This window comes from Osmerus mordax, chromosome 17 (assembly GCF_038355195.1).
Source record: "Osmerus mordax isolate fOsmMor3 chromosome 17, fOsmMor3.pri, whole genome shotgun sequence".
NCBI classification, from domain to species: Eukaryota; Metazoa; Chordata; class Actinopteri; order Osmeriformes; family Osmeridae; genus Osmerus; species Osmerus mordax.
The window spans coordinates 5,743,141-5,762,255 of NC_090066.1; the positions used below are offsets into that span (position 1 = coordinate 5,743,141).

The 19,115-nt window shown below is 44.2% G+C and overlaps 1 protein-coding gene across 1 annotated transcript; it reads right to left on the minus strand.

Moving 5' to 3' along the window:
* Nucleotides 1–4,145: 4,145 nt before the first annotated feature.
* Nucleotides 4,146–13,145, minus strand: mtpn (myotrophin). The gene is made up of 5 exons (XM_067254439.1): nt 13,029–13,145; nt 12,726–12,840; nt 10,197–10,310; nt 9,153–9,236; nt 4,146–4,725 (listed from the first exon to the last, which is right to left on the minus strand). The coding sequence occupies exons 2-5, from the start codon at nt 12,795–12,797 to the stop codon at nt 4,639–4,641; spliced, it is 357 nt and encodes a 118-aa protein (XP_067110540.1). The 5' UTR covers nt 12,798–12,840; nt 13,029–13,145; the 3' UTR covers nt 4,146–4,638.
* Nucleotides 13,146–19,115: the final 5,970 nt, after the last annotated feature.

The window sequence follows — 19,115 nt, forward strand, 5'->3', positions numbered from 1 at the left end:
ACTCAGTTCCAGTCTAGTTCCTCAGCCATCCTGATGCTCCTCTTCAGCGGAGCATCCCCCCCCCCCTCCCCCCCATCGTCTCTGAGTCTGTCCAGGGAGGCTCTCTGTGGAAGCTGGACTGGATCTTAATTAAAGTCTAGCATTGGACATTCTCAGCGCTTATGTGATTATCTTTGATATGGAGGCATCCACCACTACACTGATCTTCTCTTCCACCTTGGGTTCTTTATAATTCAAACTTTAAAAAAAGTCTGTGTCAAGTATGTCAAATACATGTACACACACATATAGACAGGTACACACACACCCACACACACAAAGGGTACAATCTAAAATAAACAAAAGGAACAATTAAACAATTTGTTGCTTTTCAATATGAACAGTTTATAGAGATAGAGTGACAGAGTGGATATCATAGGCAGTAAGACAAATAATAATTAGGTTGATGACTTGGATTTGCTACTTCATAAGCCTTCATTTAGAGCTGGGAGATCGCAAGGTTTTCTCTGTATGGAATCTCTGTAGCGACTATTAAGGGGGGGGAAACACACAGAGGGAAATAGGGTAGTGTGTGTGTGCGTGTGTGCGCTAATTACTGCAGCTGGCAATTATGTCTGTAATACAGGACACTCAGCAATCAATCTGCTGCTATTCCGCACCCTGTCTGAGCTGTGGTCATGCATTTGAGGAAATTACTCTCATAATCACGAACATTGTTCTGAAAATGAGTCTTTCACCAAGATGATATATCTGATTAGACTCTATTCCATGTTCCAGTTGCATAATCTTGCCATTCAGCACACTTCACAAAATTGAAAATCCCAAAGGAAGTTGCAGTTATCCCTCTGAAACAGCAGGGGGAAGTAGAGTTCAAGGCAACATGCAAGACACAGACTGCTCCTCATCCTCATCAGTGTCACTAAGGAACTAATTAGGGGCTCTTATTTAATTTCTCATGCTAGATATACCTGAACACCGATGCTAGTTTGAACACTGGTATTTTCTCTCTGACTGGACACTAGTCATCCGACAACCCCTTGTTGAAGCATGATGTCCTGTTGTAGCAGCAGCTATGATCACAAAGCATAGAACTGGGGAGTGTGACAAAGTTAAGCTCATTGGTTAACACACAGGTATAAGCAGAGGATTTCTATTCTAAACAAACAGACTTGAAAGCCGTCTGGTAGCACGTACCTGCAGAGAAAATGCAATTTAGCAGCTAAATGAAAACGTGGAGACAAATTCCTTTCATGTTTATCATCTGTCTAAATCATAGGTTTTCTTCCAACAACATCAATAATATTTGCTGGCTTGGCAAAGACAAAGGGAAAATTAGGTGCTTTATATGCTGAGAGTGTCCCTGCCAATCATCGGTTGCTGTCCATTTTTCAAAACCTGGCTGTAGTACATTTTTAATCGCAAAGGCACCAATCAGAGAAAGAGAGAGGGAGTAAGAAAGGAAGAGAGGAAGAAAGACAAGGGAAAACAGAAAACCAGACTGTTTGAGTTTATCTTAATTCTTCACAGCTGTGGAATGTTTATTTGCTATAATTTATTTGTCTTTATTCTACTCGAAGACAGGATACAGACATCAGACATGGAGAGGAGAGTGAGAGTTTGTCTGCCTAACAAGCCTTACCATCCTGGCAAAGACGCTTCACAGCCAGGCCGCATTAAAAAGACTGCAGTCCTACAGCATTGAAACTCACCTCATTTACCATCTCCAAACAGAAAGGACCGGTTACTGTATAATTCACTCACATTCACATACAGTTTTGTGAGTCTTTATAATGACATCATTGTGCAGAGCATTATAGGCCAGATGACTGGTAAACCAACAAGCAACTGATTGTCAGGCTCCAGAACAGAAGCTCATTCTACAACTGAGTCTGGGTGCCAATGTCAGGCAGTTGGTGCTAACTTAGTGCAGGGTTGGTGGTTGGTGAACCAATCATTACAAACACATTTTAAAGTAAATGGTTTTGCGTGAGAATCTATCTTTCCAGTGAGGTCGTAGTAGCTTGTAAATGCTGTGTAATGCAGATTGAGATTATCCCACCCAGTCAGTCGTCCTAATCTCTTACAGGCCTGATAATAAAAAATAATTTAAAAAATCAAGGGAGAGTGACATCCGACAATTAAGAAGTCAACCAAAACACTAAACACACATAGCTTGATTGTTGGATCGGATCGTAAGCAGGTGTAGCTCTGAATAAGACATCAGTTCTGTTGATCCAGATTACAACAGGCGTTACATTTCTATTGAGAACACAGGGTGGATCAAACACTAAGATGTCAAGGTTGTTGAAAATCATAACCTTTTGTTCTACCCCTCCGTACAAAACAGCTGTCTTATCAAGGCTTGCCACTGTCGATAAAAAAAAAAGCCTTTTCTGAAAACTCTGCTATTTGTCATGATGCACTGACAGCTGTCGGCTCTGAAACACAGCTGCCTACTGGCCTGGTGCAGTCCTAAAGGCAGCACCTGAACGGCAGTGGGGGCAGCTGCAATTTTCGAAATCATTTATTGTTTAGTTATTTTCTGAGGCAGTATCTTTCTAGTTGAAAAATTGTCTTTATAATTCAGTCACAAGGTGACTACTAGTGATATTTTGTTAAAACAATGGTGTGTAAAGTGTGATCATGTGGCACACCATTTTTCATGATCGGTTTCTGTTGAATGTTTTGTCATTTGATGTGGGTTGAGGGTAGAATTCTTGTTTTGCTACATATTCACATAACTACATTACTGTGAACGATTTAGGCTGCAGTAAACTGAATTGATCCACACCCACCACTAGCATCAGACACATGCCAATTCTTGTAAATATGAAGGTAGTGTTTGTCATTGTAGGAAGGAGCGGACACTAGCATTGTTCCCGAGGCCATTCTATGAAGCAATACACTACAGCAGTGAGCTGGAGCTTTAAAAAAAAAAAACTAATAACGTTCATCACTCCGAGCACCAGACAGCATAATGAGGAATCAATGACTGCTGCTTGTTATTCATTCTAGTCACCAAACACTGAGCTGTAGGCTCCGACACAGCTGGGAAGGACTGGGGAGTTTAAAGACGACAAGTAATAATGCATCATTAATATGGAGGTCGCCTTAGAAAGATGCAGGTATGGATCTGCAGGTACAGTCACACAGCCTGGTATGTGTGAAGTGGGAATTTATAAAGCACAGGCACAGTTGACTTTTGGGTATTGAAAGGAAATCACACACTCATCCTCCACGGTTCTGTGAAACACACACATCTTTCAAATGTAATCAGACAGAACACAACACTTAATTTTAAGTTTTTTTTATTTCAGTTTTTGCAGACTTTTCATCACAACGATGTCAGAGAAGAAATTGCTATTAGTTTTTTTTTTCTTTGCGTTGTCATTAATCTGAAAGCAAACCAATTGAGTGGTCATGTTTTGAAAAGCTTAGAAGCAGAGGCATTTGTGACATGCAGCAGAGCAGGCAATATTAGTCAAACCCAGAGTGAGAGGATGACGATGACTCCCTCAGCCTCTCAATCCACAGTTTCAAACCTTGATCCAAAAACCTCACTTTTCAGAACCTGCCAGATTCACCTAGTACAAAAACACAAAGACAGGCAGCAGCGACCGAGGATTTCAGACCAGAGCAGCGTTCAAAACAAATTCACTCAAAAGAGAAATAAATGCATCCTCGAAAAAGCCCTGCCTTTTATCGTCTCTGTGATGTTTTCAAGTCATTTATCTGGACAGAAAATGTTTCAAGAACGGATGGCGCAATATCACAACATTGATTTCTTTATTTTCATTTGCCAACATGGCGATTGGTCAAGTGGGGATGTGGTTATATGCTACTATAGTAACCTTGGTGATCATGAACTCACTAGTGTGATATGTAAAGCAGTTAGGTTGCCTTGGGAAATAAATTATGACCAACCCTCACCAGACAAACTCTTAAAATCAATTATAATAATAATAATAATAGTGAGCCGGTCTGTTCAACACACATACTACAGTGGAAAAGAGGAGGCCACATACATGTAGATAGAGATAATGGAATCTTTTCAACCATCTTATTTTCCTAATCTAAGGTATCTATAGCTGATGTTTGCATAACTACAACCAGAGGGCCATACGACAACTTTAATATTGCTGTGGAAAAAAAACAAACAAAAACACATTGTTGAATTACTATTGAATCAGTTTCTTCTTGCATTACTATTGAATCAGTTTCTTCTTGCTAAGAAAAAGTACTGCGCGCAGAGCTGTGAAACTGAAGTACTAAGCTTGTTTTTCTCGTTTTCTTTTTGTTAAGAGTGCTGTTTTCAGGTCCAGGTGTGGCTTATGTCCCTCAGTGTTTGGTCCCTAAGGGAAACATGATAATAAGTCCATCCATTCAATTCAATTACTACTAAAAGACAAGGTGAAAAGAGGAAGAAAATAAAATAAACATACAAAATAAAAATCGAAATCAATGAAAGGAAACCTCAAAATCGAACCCTACAAACAGACAAAAGCAGTGCCAAGACAGGCTGGAGGGCGGGAAAAGGTGTGTATGCCTCTTGGCTGTCCAGGGAACACCGCGTCTATCCGTCTGTCTGTTCGTCCATCCATCCATCCATCCAGCTCTTCTGCCCCTTCCTCCAGCGTCTCACTTGAGGAGAGCCTTGATGGCATCACTCTCTGCAGCTTCGAAGGCGCTCTGGCCGTCCGGTCCTTTCCGCTCTTTGTCGGCTCCCTACAGAGGATGGCGGAGAGAGGGAGGGAGGAAAGATGAAGACAGATCGATGTTAGGCATGGTTGTCGTAGCCGGGCCTCTCGGTGACACCTCTCTCGAGGCGCCAAGGTAAGAGCAGCAGGGTGCCTCCTCCCTCTGGCCTCCATGCCGTCTCCTCTCTGGCCTCCAACCTTCCACCCAAGGCCAGGGTCTGCCATTGCCTCAACAAAGCAGGGCGGAGGTCATCTTTTTCTCACACACACACACAGGTGTACGTGTTTACTACATGCTCCCCTAACCCTCGCCAAGCTCTCAATCAAGGCTGGTCAGCCAGACAGTCGGTCGGTCGGGTCAGGCACACGTCCACAGCCGGAGAATGCAAGACAGCTCTGAGTAACGAGGAGAGACTGGGAAAGAATGAGAATGAGGAAGAACAAAGATAACGTGAGGGCTACAAACAGGACAGACATGCAGCAGACACGCCAGGGAGGAGGGCAAGACGGGAGACGTGCTGCATTCACAACAACGTTGTGAGTGGAGAAGGAGTACGGAGACACAGTCCGGAGAGAGGCGGCTCTTTGTCTGGCCTGCCAGCCTTAGCCTCTTAGCGAGGGGCTTAGGGAGCCTGGGCAGAGACTCTCATTGTTGTGTGGAGAAATGGCGACAACAGTGGAAACGGACTGACCCAGTTTGGGTTTGACTGGGTTCTGTGAGCCATGTCAAAAGAGAAACAGAGTGAAGCCCAGGCATATGGATTAAACCAAGCTAGATGGCTAACCTGTCAGAAACACAGCTCTGATTAAGGATAAAAGGGTTTCCAGAAAGTTGAACTCTCCAGTTATTACTAGGGGCTAACCCCTTCGTTAGCATAGCTGAATATTGACCAGGTTGGAGGTGCAAATTGCATCAGAAAGGATTACTGCCAGATTTCAGTCAGCCCTCAAACTTTAAACTAATTGAGGCAGCCATTTCACATAAAAGTAGAATGAAAAGCACAAAGTTTTGGTGGTGGGGTTTAGGAAAGCCCAAATTCCAGTCAGGTATGTGAAGACATGGTCTATGGTCATTTGTGTTCTCAGCTCCTCAGGCTGAGAAGAGGAAGGATGCTGTAGCTCTGGGGAAGTCATTAGTAGTTGATAATATCCGAAGACCCCGATGTAGCGGGCTGCCTTTGACCTCAGTACCTGGAAGGGGCGCCATCAGCACATACCAACAGCCGGAGAGAAGCTCAGGGTCTTGTGCGTGGCTACACAGTTAGCAAGTTGTCTCACCCGCAAGGCACAGGTAGCGTATAATGAGCTCGCTCGCTAGCAACACTTGTTATACCTGGACAGTCCCAGCAGGACCGCGTCAGACTGAGTCCCATTAAAACTCCCTGGGGAGCTCTAAAGAGAGGCACACTTCCAGTTGCACCTTCTCCTTCCATTGCTGCCTCTCTCAGCATATGAAGTGTCCATGTCTCCACTGCCCAATTCTCCAAGCAGCGTTCTCTACGAACTACTTAAATAACGAGCTAGCTGGCACACCACACACCAACACTAAGCCGGACTAGCCTCATGAATGAGACAACTCGCTGGGTATGCATGCACATAACAGAGACCATCCTCATGGATGGACACGTGCTAGCTAATCAGCTGATGGAGTCAAATGCTAGAAAACTAATGCTAAGCCTGTCACCCCAGGTGTCTGTTTAACTTATCATTATGCCATTATCGAGTGAAGATGAGAGGACCCCATACATAACCCATTACCTAAGGATGTCCCCTCAGGGGTGGTTATAAATGTGATGCTTACAGGAGTCTATTGACCTGCAGGCTCAAGTCCGGTGCTGTAGGGAAGGAAAGAGGAATGTTTACGTCACTTCCAATGAGGGGGGGAATCGATAGATATCGGCACAGTCTGTAGAAGTGCATGACTCAAGGTAGGGATAGGGAAAGTGGTCAGGATGGTGATAGATTCACCATCACAATAATCTAATTTATAAGTGGGAAAGACCTCGGGTCAGGGAGGAGGGAGGTCATTTCCTGAACGATCTAGATTGAAAAACCACAGTTTGTCAGGAAGCTAGGGGTAACAGACCAAAAAAAATAAATAGATAGGATAGATAGAAAAGGCATGAACTGAACCAATTTATTTTAAAAAGGGGTAGGAGTACGGGCATGACACAAGATACTTTGTGAATGCTAATATCTACACAGCACGACTTAGGTCAAACTCATATTTCTTCACACTTATCACCTCCACCACACATGCTGATGGTGCAGTTCAGCATGCTAAATTTAGAGCGGAAGACACGCATTTCCTGTAACTGGTCCCACCCCTTATCCAAATGAGAAATCTTGTCACATTCTTCACTGTAAAGCTACAATCTCTCAGGCGCAAGGTAGTCAAACAGTTACGAGGGGGGGCTGCTGATGTATGACAGATATCAGCAGCTCCCAGTCCTGCTTAGGGCGTAGGGAGGGCCTCTTCTGTGTTTATTCATAATAATCAAGGTCTTGTTTTCTGTGACCGGCCTCTGGTTGCCAGTCAGCACCCCTGCCTTCTCATACTCCTACATTCCTTCTAAATGACCACCAGGGTCCCAATGAGGGTTAAACAGGACTTTCATAATTTACCACCAAGCACTGTGCACGTCCACGGGAGGAGTCCGAGGCCGTCTCCCAGGAGGCTCCCCAGCAGCTACGCTTCTTTTGATTGTGGATTCTCCTTGATATGCCAGAATGAATGCTTAATTAATTCAAACCGATATCCCATCACTGGTGTGATTGCACCTTCCGGACTCAGAATAAGCAAAAAACACTTCATCCAACAGAGCAGAAACTCCTCCAAAGGATAAAAGGCTGAGGTGGTCAGGGCTGACGTATTCAGTTCCTCCGCTCTTCACGGAGAAAGTCAGGGAGGTGGGAGAGGCAGGTGCCAGTGAGGAGATGGACCGGTCCCAGGGGTGAGCCGTGACCTTTGCGCTCAGCGGCTGTAATCCCCGCAGCTGCAGCGTGGGTCGCCTCAGGGTCCTGCTCATTACTAATCCCTGCTCTGATGAGTCTGTTGGGACACCGGCTCACCTTAAACCCACAGGTGGAGCGTGGCTTCCCATCTGACTGATGGGCATGGGGAACTTCTCAAGATTGTGTGCGTCAAGATTCGGACTCACGAACGAGTCGCAACGAGGAATTTTCCATCTGGCAGGTTTAGTGACTGTGGACTTTGTCCAGAGAGTGCCAGTCTCAGTTGCATACCACCGACACGGGCCAGAAGCTCCAGCGTGGAGCAGCGCTGTCGTCGCCAAAGATATCTATACCGGGGGCACATTCCCTGAAGGAGCGGAGAGGAGGAGGAACAGGGTCAGAGACAGACCCAGCGAACCGTTGAGCGTGAGCGTCCATTTACCCCGTCTCATTTAGCCTAGCTGAGGGAGACAGCTGCTCACTCACTGGGAATATTACCAGCCCATGTTACTCTCTCACACACACACACACACACACACCTTACACATCCAAGACACAAACTAAGTTCATAATTTTTAGGAAATGACAAAGTGGGCTATCGCAGAGCAAGTTGTCGACCGTGGAAATAAGAGACACATTTATTTCAAGGTGATGACAGGAAAGATAATTTTTGTGGACGTGTTGTAGTGTGACAGTCAGACGGAAGGGGATATTCATTTCACAGTAGTTTGATCTCGTTTGGAGAAGTAGCCAGACCCCTCTGGTCTGCTGTGAGGGAATGAGGGACATCAGTCATTTTTATGTGGCCTGCCACACAGTTACCCCCATCTCTCTGAGCCAAGGACATCTACTAGGCCTCTGCAGAACAGGGACTAGGCCCGTAGTTATATAAGTTAGGATGTAGGTCAGACCTTGACATGTCTCATCTATGAAAAGCTATGCAGCTCATTCAGCCAGGAAGGCATAAATCTAGGCATCCATCACAGTACACAAATCACAGCTTCCTGAGAAGTCAGACAAAACAAAGGGACCCTTCACCTCATAGTTTCTCCCACTCAGTACTGTTGACTAGTAGTCTATGAAAGAAAATAATACCAGTATGTCAGTGCCGTCATTCTCTACAGCATGTGCATTGTGAATGACAGGTGGTATGACTGTACAGACTACCCTAGCCTGAGTGAATGAGCGGGAAGGGACAACCAGCGTGAAGGAGGAGAGAAAGAGTTTGAGAGCGAGGGTGTGAGTGTTGGGATAGCACAAAAGCGAGACGGCTTGAAAAACAAATAAACAACAGGAGTGCTGCGCGGTGTCTGGGAACATTCCAGCAGCCTCCACCGAACAGAGGCGAGGGCCAGGCACCACTGGGGCCCTCTTTTGTGGCCCTTTGTGACACAAGTTACCTCATCAGCAGTCACTGCTCACACACAGCTTGTGATGCAGTGACAGGCACAGTGTGTGTGTGTGTGTGTGTTAGGCGCGCATGTACGAGACCGATGGTACCTTTTCTAGCAGGAGCTTGACGCAGGCGAGGTGGCCCTCATAAGTGGCAGAAAGCAGGGGAGTGATGCCGTGTTTGTCTGCAGCCTGTGGGGGGAGAGAGAGGTAGAGAGAGATGGGGTGGAGAAGAGCAGAGAGAGAGAGATAACAGGTCTGCATGGACAGGCTACATACATCAGTGGATCATTGCTGCTCTTGCCTCCTGCACAAGGGCACATCACTCTCATTATCTGAGGAAATAACTCCTGGGAGGGAACGCTTTTACTTCCCTCCCTCTCCTTCTGCTTATCACATCAATGAATTATAGGGAGAGGAGGCCACTCTGCCACTGGATTCATCTCTGACTCTCCATTTGGGGAACCTGAGTCTTATCGGACAGGAACGAAAAGAGCGGCGCTTTCTCAAGAAAAATGTTTTGCCATAAAAGAGGAAGGGGGGGAGGGGGAGGGGGGGGGGGCGGTGGCGGCTAACCCGTTACTTTACTTCTTTTATCCCCACAACCAGACGGCTGGATGTTGGAAAGAGTGAAAGGAGGGTTGATGATGGGGGCAGATACAGGAGAGGCTGTGAGGACAAACAGTGCTCTGCTGGGAGAGTTCCCCCAACGTAGCTCTGCATAACAGCAGGAGAGCTCAACGTGTTCCGACTGGTTTCAGGACAAAAAGGTTAATATAAATGTGTTTAAATCGGATTGCCAAGAGCCATTCATAGGGCAAGATGAGAGAAACCAACAGCTACACTGAAAGATTACTTCAGCAAATGTTGACACATAACTGCCAACGTTCAACATAAAGTTCCTCCAAACCTACACTAGTTCAGCCAGCCTACATCTAAATGGTGTCTCTTTTGTTAAGACACGTCCCCCACTCCTCTGGTGAGGATCGTAGGCCCAACACTAACAGAATATGTGGTCTAACGAGTTGGACTGTGGTGGGGATGTGAAAGAACACGACACATTGGTCTACTCCTTGTTGCAGTGCACCCATACACAGAAAGGAAATGGTCAACACTTTGGATTACCCCCCCCTTATTAGTCATGTGACTTACGTTGACGTCAGCTCCCTTGGAGAGCAGAAACTCAAGCATCTCAGCCTGGCCACAGTCAGCGGCGTAGTGCAGTGGCTTTCTGCCTCCTTCCAGGGTTCGGTTAACATCCTCCGCCTAGAGGAGGGAGGGGAGGGAGGCAATGAGAAAGATGAAGAGAAACACACACACACACACACACACACCGGGAGGTCAACATGGATGTCATCACAACTTCCTTTCACCTGGTGTGTTTCCTGATACAGCGTTTTGACACAATATTGTGTGCGTGCGTTCAGGGGAGCCACACAACGCTCTGAAGTTGACTTGATCTCGATCTGTAGCTGTTAAGAGACAGCATGGTTCTCTTCTCCACTGATTCCCACAAACAGCTGCAAGATCTGATAAAGGCAGCAGCGAGCCCCCAGAAGAACGGATAATCCTCACAGTTTAGAAAGGGTTACACACAGGCTTGGGAGAGCTACCGCCACGAGGCTAGACTTGACTGTGACGTACTCATGGCCGGGTCCGATCTCACAGCCACAGAGATGCAACAGAACACTTCGCCACAGTACATGTCTTGCTTTGCCACACCTGGAACACAGCCTAGAGGAATCTCTGATTAAAAAAGGCACTAGACATTCTTCTTGAGATCCTGGTATGTTTTTTTGCCAATAACTTCACTTAATTCTCACAAGTCCAATTTGTGAGGAAACTGTTACTTCCCTGACAGTCACCTGTATGGAAGCTAGGCCAACCCCATCACTAGTGCATTATCAACCACCTGGCCACCCAAAACCCTATCACCTACAACAGAGCCCCAAGGACTGGCCCTAGTAAGCACACCCTCCATCCCCACCTCCACCTCCCCAGAAGGTCAAGGACAACACACAGAGATGTGATTCCATTTGTTAATTCCCCGACTCAATCCTGCTGAATCCATTAGAGACGATGGAAATCTCATCTCCCTTTCTAACAGTTTTAAATGTTACCTCCAGGAGCCCTTATGAGACCCACGTGAATGGATTATGAGGGCTAATTGAAATGGTTTCATTACTGCTAATGAGTAAGGGCTAGGCCATATGATTAGTTAAAAATCTGCATAGAGATATTTGAAATGTCTGTGAGCTGTGTTGGAAAGCCTCCAAATGAGCAATCATTTGAGCAACTGTATATGTGAAATCCATCCCAGAAATTGCATGGTTACAACTGAACCAAGCTTCCCCCTTCCATCAAATAGGAATTAAAATCAGAGGGTCAAGATCAATAGAGATGCAGACTGCAAGATTGCTACTGATCTTGCGTGACATTTTGCTGGTCTCTATAACACAATTAGGGTATTTCACAAGGCGGATGTCACCGAACAGATATTAAATCAGATGAAATCCAGTTGGCAAGACAGATAACGAATAAAGGGAAGGGTATTCCCAATTTATTGTACAAAACAAACTTAAGGATAGGCCTATTCAATCTAGTTTATTAATGGATGTTGGGTACTAAACACAGGTCACCATCCCAAAACGGAATGCTTAGCCTAGCTTGCTAATGTGAAATTGGAACTGAAATAAATGGTGGTTGGGCCACATACCTACTTTAAGGTGTAGAGGCTCCATTTAAAAGGTATTTAAGGAGGCTACCTTAACCTCAAAACCAGTATTTTCAATACGTATTGTCCTCTGCCTCCAAACCGAGCCATGTAACTGTGACTTATTTCTTGAATCTGGATTATTGCAGCGTGGACTGCTTTAATATCCATCATAGATTCCCAGTCAATGCAACTAAATATTTGAAAATATATCTACTTGAGAAAGAAAGCAATCGCTGAACACTTCCTAAAATGGTTGCAGGGTAGCATGTGAGTATATCTTTTAATACACCGTACGGTGAATCTTTGAACTGTGTAAGAGACGTGTTGCAAAAGATGGCTAGCTGAAGACAAAGCTCGAGGCTGCCCCACCCACCCTTAGCTGCAAGTCCAGTAGCTAAGCCCTCCTCAGGTCTTTTTGGGTCCCTGCCTGGCCGCTATGCTAGTTGTTACGTACCGGCGTTAACTAGCTTAGGAGCATACAATACTGTCGTTTGTGGACGCAATAGCCTAGTTGCTAAGCGTGTAAACATCTATGCAGTCAGAATTACATTCGTTTGTTACATTATACTTCGCGTAGTTATCTAGACTAGCTAGCACTATTCCGTTTGGTGCTGTAGTTAACTGACTGGCTAGCTAGCGTGATGCTTGTCAATCAGGAGTTCAACAAGCTGTTGCACAATACAGCTAGAGCTACAGCATTTAGCAGCTCCACAGTAGCCCATTGGCAAGCTAGCTAGCTAGCTGGCTACCAAGACACATCGATTTGGCGCTCGCTATTCTAACTTCGTAAAATCGCTGATCAGCCAAGGACTAGCTACCTACCTAGCTAGTTAGCAATTAACGGCAGCTAACGGCATTACAGTAGGGCCAGTGCTAGCAGTAGTTCATGGTCAAGGCCATACGCCGCTAACACTAGACTGTTAGTGGAACATAATCCACCCCACTGCAAATTAATTAAAACTTACCTTCACGAGAAGGGTTTTCACCTCGTCCAGGTCTCCATTTTTCAAGGCCCACATCAATTCTTTATCACCCATTTTCTTGTGCCGCACAACAGATCGCTGCAACAGTGTGAGTTCCCTGTTGTTTAAAAAAGGCAGCTGTCAAGTTATGCTAACGTAACGTTACTACTGTAGCAGTCTAGCTATCACATTCACAGCAGACAAAACTTCTCCGAGTCAGACAGGGACGTAAGGCTGACTTAATAGGCAAGTGCAAAATATGAACGTACAACTTTCAAGAATCAAATAATAACTAAGGACAAACACCTGGCACGTGCAGGTGTAGACAGGGTACGTATAATTTGTTAAAATAAGTTTCAAAGAGAGCAATAGTCGAAGGGATCCGCCTTTCTCTCTGTAGTGAAGTATTTCCGATGCCGCCGAATACCCGGAAGTTAACAGTGTCATCGCAACGCACAGATCCAAGATCAGCTCTAACCTTCAAATCTTTCGAAGATCTTTATGTAAAACTGGCCGCAAATCAGAAAAAAAAATTTTGGTTGCCAAAGATAAAATCATAATCGTGTGTTCAGTAAGTCGTAAGTTCAATTTGTTTTTAAGAGCAACATATAGCCTACAATTGCGTACATTAATTCCAATAACATTATTTATATGCTTTTGATGATGAGAATGAGGTTATATATTTTTATTATCCATTTTTGGTGTCAGTTATGCATAAAATAACGATGTAAATGGAAAACACAACAGTGACACAACAAAGTCAAGACAGGGATCCCTTTTTAGGAGCCTTAAAGAGACAGCTCACTATAAAATCCTTAAACAAGATTGCAACCTGCTCCAAAAATGAGACATTTACATTCTCCAGCCACTGAGCTGTCAGCTGGTGTCACTACTGTAAACAACTTTCAGAGGGCCTCATTAGCATAGGGAACACAAAACATATCCATTGTTCCTTGAAAGAATGTCTCTCTTTCAATCAACCAATGCAACTGAGGGTGACGGTCTGGTTGGAAATTGCCCTGCATATCCACACAATCAGTTCCTCATCCTGCCTCATCCAGTCATTTCCATTTTCATTATCTTCTTCTTGACTTTCATTTAGGCACCGTTAATTAATTCTAGGCCTATTAAACCTGCAAGTTAATAAAAACACATCCGGATCTCTCTTCTACCCACTGCTGGTGTGGAATCAAGCATACAGCAACATGTTGGAGGCCATCTTACAGTTTTCAATCACGTTCTCTGCAGGCTCTTCTACATTTGTTCCAGCCACTACCCACCCCTGTCATGCACTATGAAAATGCATATGCCCACTTACCAGCCCCCCCCCGCCCCCCCCCCCCCCGCCCCCCCCCCCCCCCCCGAGAAATACAGTCAGTGCCAAAGATGGTTCTAGCACTATTATTACATGATATAAGCACTCCCACAGAAAAACCAATCTGGCCTGGACGAAAAGGGCGATAAAAGTTGCCATTTGAAGTAAATTCAATATGACTCTATGACGAGAGTAAAATGATAGTAATGGGATTCTGTCCCCTCCTCTTCTCCTTCACTTCCCCAACTAATAAATGTATGCACACACTCTCTCTCTCTCTCTCTCTCTCTCTCTCTCTCTCACACACACACACACAGACATAGAGAAAACACTCTTACAAGCATAGAGGAAAAATTGTGGTCAGACTGGAGGCTCCATCATTAAACCAGTTTTTTATGGGATTGTTATCAACTGTTTCAAGAGCACAGGTAGGATCATCCATTTTACACATGTGGATATAAACACAAACTATTACCTCTTTGAATTTATTGCTTAATATGTTCATGTTTCATACATATAGGAACTGTCAATGCTGATGAAGTGTTTACTGTACATACATGCAAAAACAAATGTACATTAGATTGACAAGTAATACCAATGACAAATTCTAGTACTTCTGCAGCTCAGTTACAGTTCAGCAAAGATAGTAGAACATGCTTTTTGGCCTGTCACCTTCATATTCTATTATAAGTTAGAGGACTTAAATAAATAAAAAATATGTTTTCCCTACTGGTGTGATAGCAAGGCACCTTCATTTTTCAATTGGACAGAACAATGCAAAGGCAGACAAACTAGGAACCTATATTTAACTTGCAGCCAAAGTAGTTTGGAACTAATATGTGTTATTATCCTTTTTATCTCAAAACATATCTGCAGCGTATTCAGTTTAATCTTGTTAAACCAGGTTCTTAGTATTCTTTATATCACATAGCAAAGAAAGAAAAATCAGATCCTCATAGACAGTAAATTAGACATAACCTTTTTAACATAATTTGACAGAAAGATTCTGTCTCTGAGCAATGTTTCCTCGCCCTGACAAGGCCATCTTTTTGTACACTAGAGATAATTATATGTGATTATTTATTTAATGATGAAATGTGTGAAATGGACAGTTTTGAAGTATATCTGCTTGTTGATGTGTGAAGAGAAATAGAAGATTCTTCCAAAGCTCCTACAGCAGTTGAAAACAAGTTATGGGTACATTTCTCTCTGTATGAGAATATGGGGAGGCACCTTTAAACACTATGGAATCAAATTCTCATTGATTACTTGAACACATATTTTCTATAACCTATTCTTCTCATCCAATGCATGCAGCTTTTCCGCTGAATCTTCTTCTCTCCGTCTTCACAACAGGCCTCAAGCTCTCAATCCTCACTTCAGGAAGATCCTGTCCTCCCGCCCTCACTGCTCTGTGATACTGTGAGTTTGTCGTTTTCAGTCATGTACAGACATGCATGTCAGCGTCGTTGCTAACAGACCAATGATTAGTGTGGCTAAATGTGACTATTGCATGCAAATATATTACACAAGGGACCCTGACTCTACAATGTCTGCAATATCTTGGCATACACTAATGGAGACAAAAATCGGTGACATGACTGCAGTTTTGATGGCATTAGATTCTGTATTACTTTCAGTTTGACCTACTATGGTATTACATTGAATTGTCTTATGTGTAGACAGTATACTTTTTATAATACATAAGTATCAGTTGATCATTTGTTTAATTTCTTATAATATACTATATGTACTCTCCTCCATAATAATCTTCCTTTATGTACATACAGAAATACAAATGCGGTGACTCAAGGATAATCAGTTTTACCATGATTTATTTCGTCTGTCAAACTCTCAACATTGCAAATCAGCTATACTTAAAGATTGCTTGTGAACCAAATTTCGTTTTCGAAGTTGAGTTTGAAATATATTATGTTAGAGGCGAGTAGCATCTGGTTTCTCAATTTATAATTTGGAAAGTTTTGATAAGAGTGCACTAGAGAATCAGGCAGAACTATATAGTTTATTTTTCAATGTTATTTTTGGAATATGAATAAAAATGGAGATTGAAAATGTAATAACAATGGGGAATAGGCGAGCAAGACTAGGCGTGCACCTGAACAGCAGGAGGGTTGGTCAATAAAGTCATCAAACTGTCACCATTTTAATCAAATACATATCATTTCCTGGTCTTGTTCTTGTCTCCCATGCTTTACTGTAGTGTTTGATAATAAAATAATAACAGTGTAAAAAAAGACACAGGTATAATTTTTGGACATTGGAATAAAGTGTAGTAAAACCCAGTCTGAAGAAAGTTTAACCAATTGTTACTGTGTTTTCAAAACCAATAACAGCTCTATTATTTCTTTGGCTACGATATACCGTATTAGTTCTTCATTACGTATTAGTGTCTTTACCTCATGTGTTCCTACTATGTTACCTATTAAACACAATCTAATAAAAGGAGAGAGGAGGCTGCAGTGACTCATGGAGCCAGACAGTGTAACGGAACAGAAAGAGAAAGCGAGCAACTGTTGGAGATCCTACAGGACCTTCCTCATAAAAGAAGAGCATTAGCAGTGTGGGCGGCTGCTACTATTGCTTATGACTCCCTCTAGGGGCCAGGCCCCGGCCATTGCCACTCTATATGAGAGTGTGGGTGGAAGAAAAGAAGCAGAACACCGAATAGAACCCTAGCTCCAAGCAGCCACTGTGCACATTAACCTGCATTCATACTTTCCCCATCCCTCATTAAAAGAGGGAACTTGGATACAGATTAAAAAAAGTGGAGAGGCTCAAAGAAAGGACTGCTCTCTTATAATTAGAGCCAGTGAAAGGTGGCCATCATCTTTAGAAACTCACACCTCCCTAGTGGTTTATCTACTGAAACCCACACAACTTATTATAGAGCACCGTGACCAGAACACCAGACAAAAAAAGCAATACCAGCACCATTAGTTAGCTGCATCATTAACCCCATCGTCCACCATTTTGTGTATGTGCAGATCATTTCTTGCTGCTAAGACCACAGGCACTGTACATGGAGTGTCAACAATGCTGTCTGGACAATGTCAACCTCTATCACCCGACATCATCTGCCCATCATGCTGTCCTCAGCCCCATCATCCATCACTCTGAGGTGCTGTCCACCAGTGACTGCCCCCTCATCACCCCTGGCTGGCTCTGATTGGGGGCTTGTGCTGCACATTGTCGATGTGGCTGCTGATAGGATGTGACAACTTTATTAGGCGCAAATCAGTAGGCCCGCTTTCATTCTCTTACGGACAAGTGAGCGATGGGAGCCGCAAGCTCCGGATATTCATGGGAATCCCACATTCTCTTTCTCTCTGTCTTTCTCTCTGTCTCGCTCTTTTTCTCTCTCTTTTGTCTAGTTTTTTTTCTGCATCTATCTGTCTATCTATTTATCTATCTATCTGTCTATCTGTCTATCTATCTATCTATCTATGTATTTATCTTCATCGATGCATCTCGTCTGATGCCTCCTGTCATCAGGGAACACTGTCTACCTAGTCACAAGCGACAGGCCAGTTAACCATGGAACTGACCTCTAACCATTAGCTTCTTCATCTACCCTACACCTCTAACAGAGGATTCAGCTCTAGGAAAGGGAATTGTAGGCATGACACCAACAGTACTGCTCAGTCGAACATCCTGTGTAGAACACCTATAGTCACTTTTGTGGGGAAATAGTATTGATCAAACACATTTTTTGTATACATGCAACACGTAGTGTAGCAGCAATTCATCAGTTGAAAGGCACTATTGAGTTTACATACCTCACTCAAGAGTTTGATGGTTTTTCTCCGTTACAGCAATGACAAGAGACGGGAGCTGAACTCCGGCTTCAGAAAGCTAACATAAAGTAGAGGGCTCTACAATACAGAAAATCACTTTGACTTCTAAAACCCACAGAGGGGCACCCTGAAGACGACAAAGAATAGCCCCAGAGCTTCCCCTCAGAACAGCCCCAGAGCTTCCCCTCAGAACAGCCCCAGAGCTTCCCCTCAGAACAGCCCCAGAGCTTCCCCTCAGAACATCCCCAGAGCTTCCCCCCAGAACAGCCCCAGAGCTTCCCCTCAGAACAGCCCCAGAGCTTCCCCTCAGAACAGCCCCAGAGCTTCCCCTCAGAACAGCCCCAGAGCTTCCCCTCAGAACAGCCCCAGAGCTTCCCCTCAGAACAGCCCCAGAGCTTCCCCTCAGAACAGCCCCGGAGCTTCCCCTCAGAACAGCCCCGGAACTTCCCTTCCCTCAGAACAGCCCCAGAGCTTCCCTGCCCTCAGAACAGCCCCAGAGCTTCCCCTCAGAACAGCCCCAGAGCTTCCCCTCAGAACAGCCCCAGAGCTTCCCCTCAGAACAGCCCCAGAGCTTCCCTGCCCTCAGAACAGCCCCAGAGCTTCCCCTCAGAACAGCCCCAGAGCTTCCCCTCAGAACAGCCCCAGAGCTTCCCCTCAGAACAGCCCCAGAGCTTCCCCTCAGAACAGCTCCAGAGCTTCCCCTCAGAAGCGTCTGCTACTGAGGAAAACTAAACCCATCAGAGACAGTGCAAGACTAGACACATTTCCATTGTTATCCTTTGCATTGTCATTCGTTTCTGCTGACTCATATTCAATTCATCTTACACTGCAGTGCATGCGTGTATAACCAAGAGAGTAGAGAGCACGCAAGCCCTAAAAACTAGATGTTGGACATTTATTTAGAAGGGCAGGCAAATAAATAACACAATTCAAAAATTTGAGTATCAATCTGATTGTGAATTGTAAAAACGTTCCCACTGCTGTTCATTAGTGATTTCCAGGTGTGAGTGTAAGTGAGTTAGTGTGTGAGTACAGGGGGAATGTTTGTTTACTACTGTATGTTTAGGAGACCATATATGTTTGCGTGTACACACTGCATGCTTTTAACATGTGTGCGTACCCGTGCATATCTTATAGTGTGTGTGTGTGTTACAGTTGAAGGGCACTTGTGTGAGTGTGTGAGAGTGTTGTATGTATGTGTGTGTATGTGAGTACGTATGTGTGTGTGAATATGAGTATGTAGATGTGTGTGTGTGTGAAGGT

What these genes read in the sequence shown, in the direction of transcription:
- mtpn (XM_067254439.1), bottom strand. Translation starts at nt 12,797, where the DNA reads ATGGGTGATAAAGAATTGATGTGGGCCTTGAAAAATGGAGACCTGGAC. An exon ending in CCAAGGGAGCTGACGTCAAC is followed by an intron (nt 9,237 to 10,196) that starts GTAAGTCACATG and finishes CTCCCCCCACAG; the next exon opens with GCTGCAGACAAACACGGCAT. An exon ending in TCAAGCTCCTGCTAGAAAAG is followed by an intron (nt 4,726 to 9,152) that starts GTACCATCGGTC and finishes CATCCTCTGTAG; the next exon opens with GGAGCCGACAAAGAGCGGAA.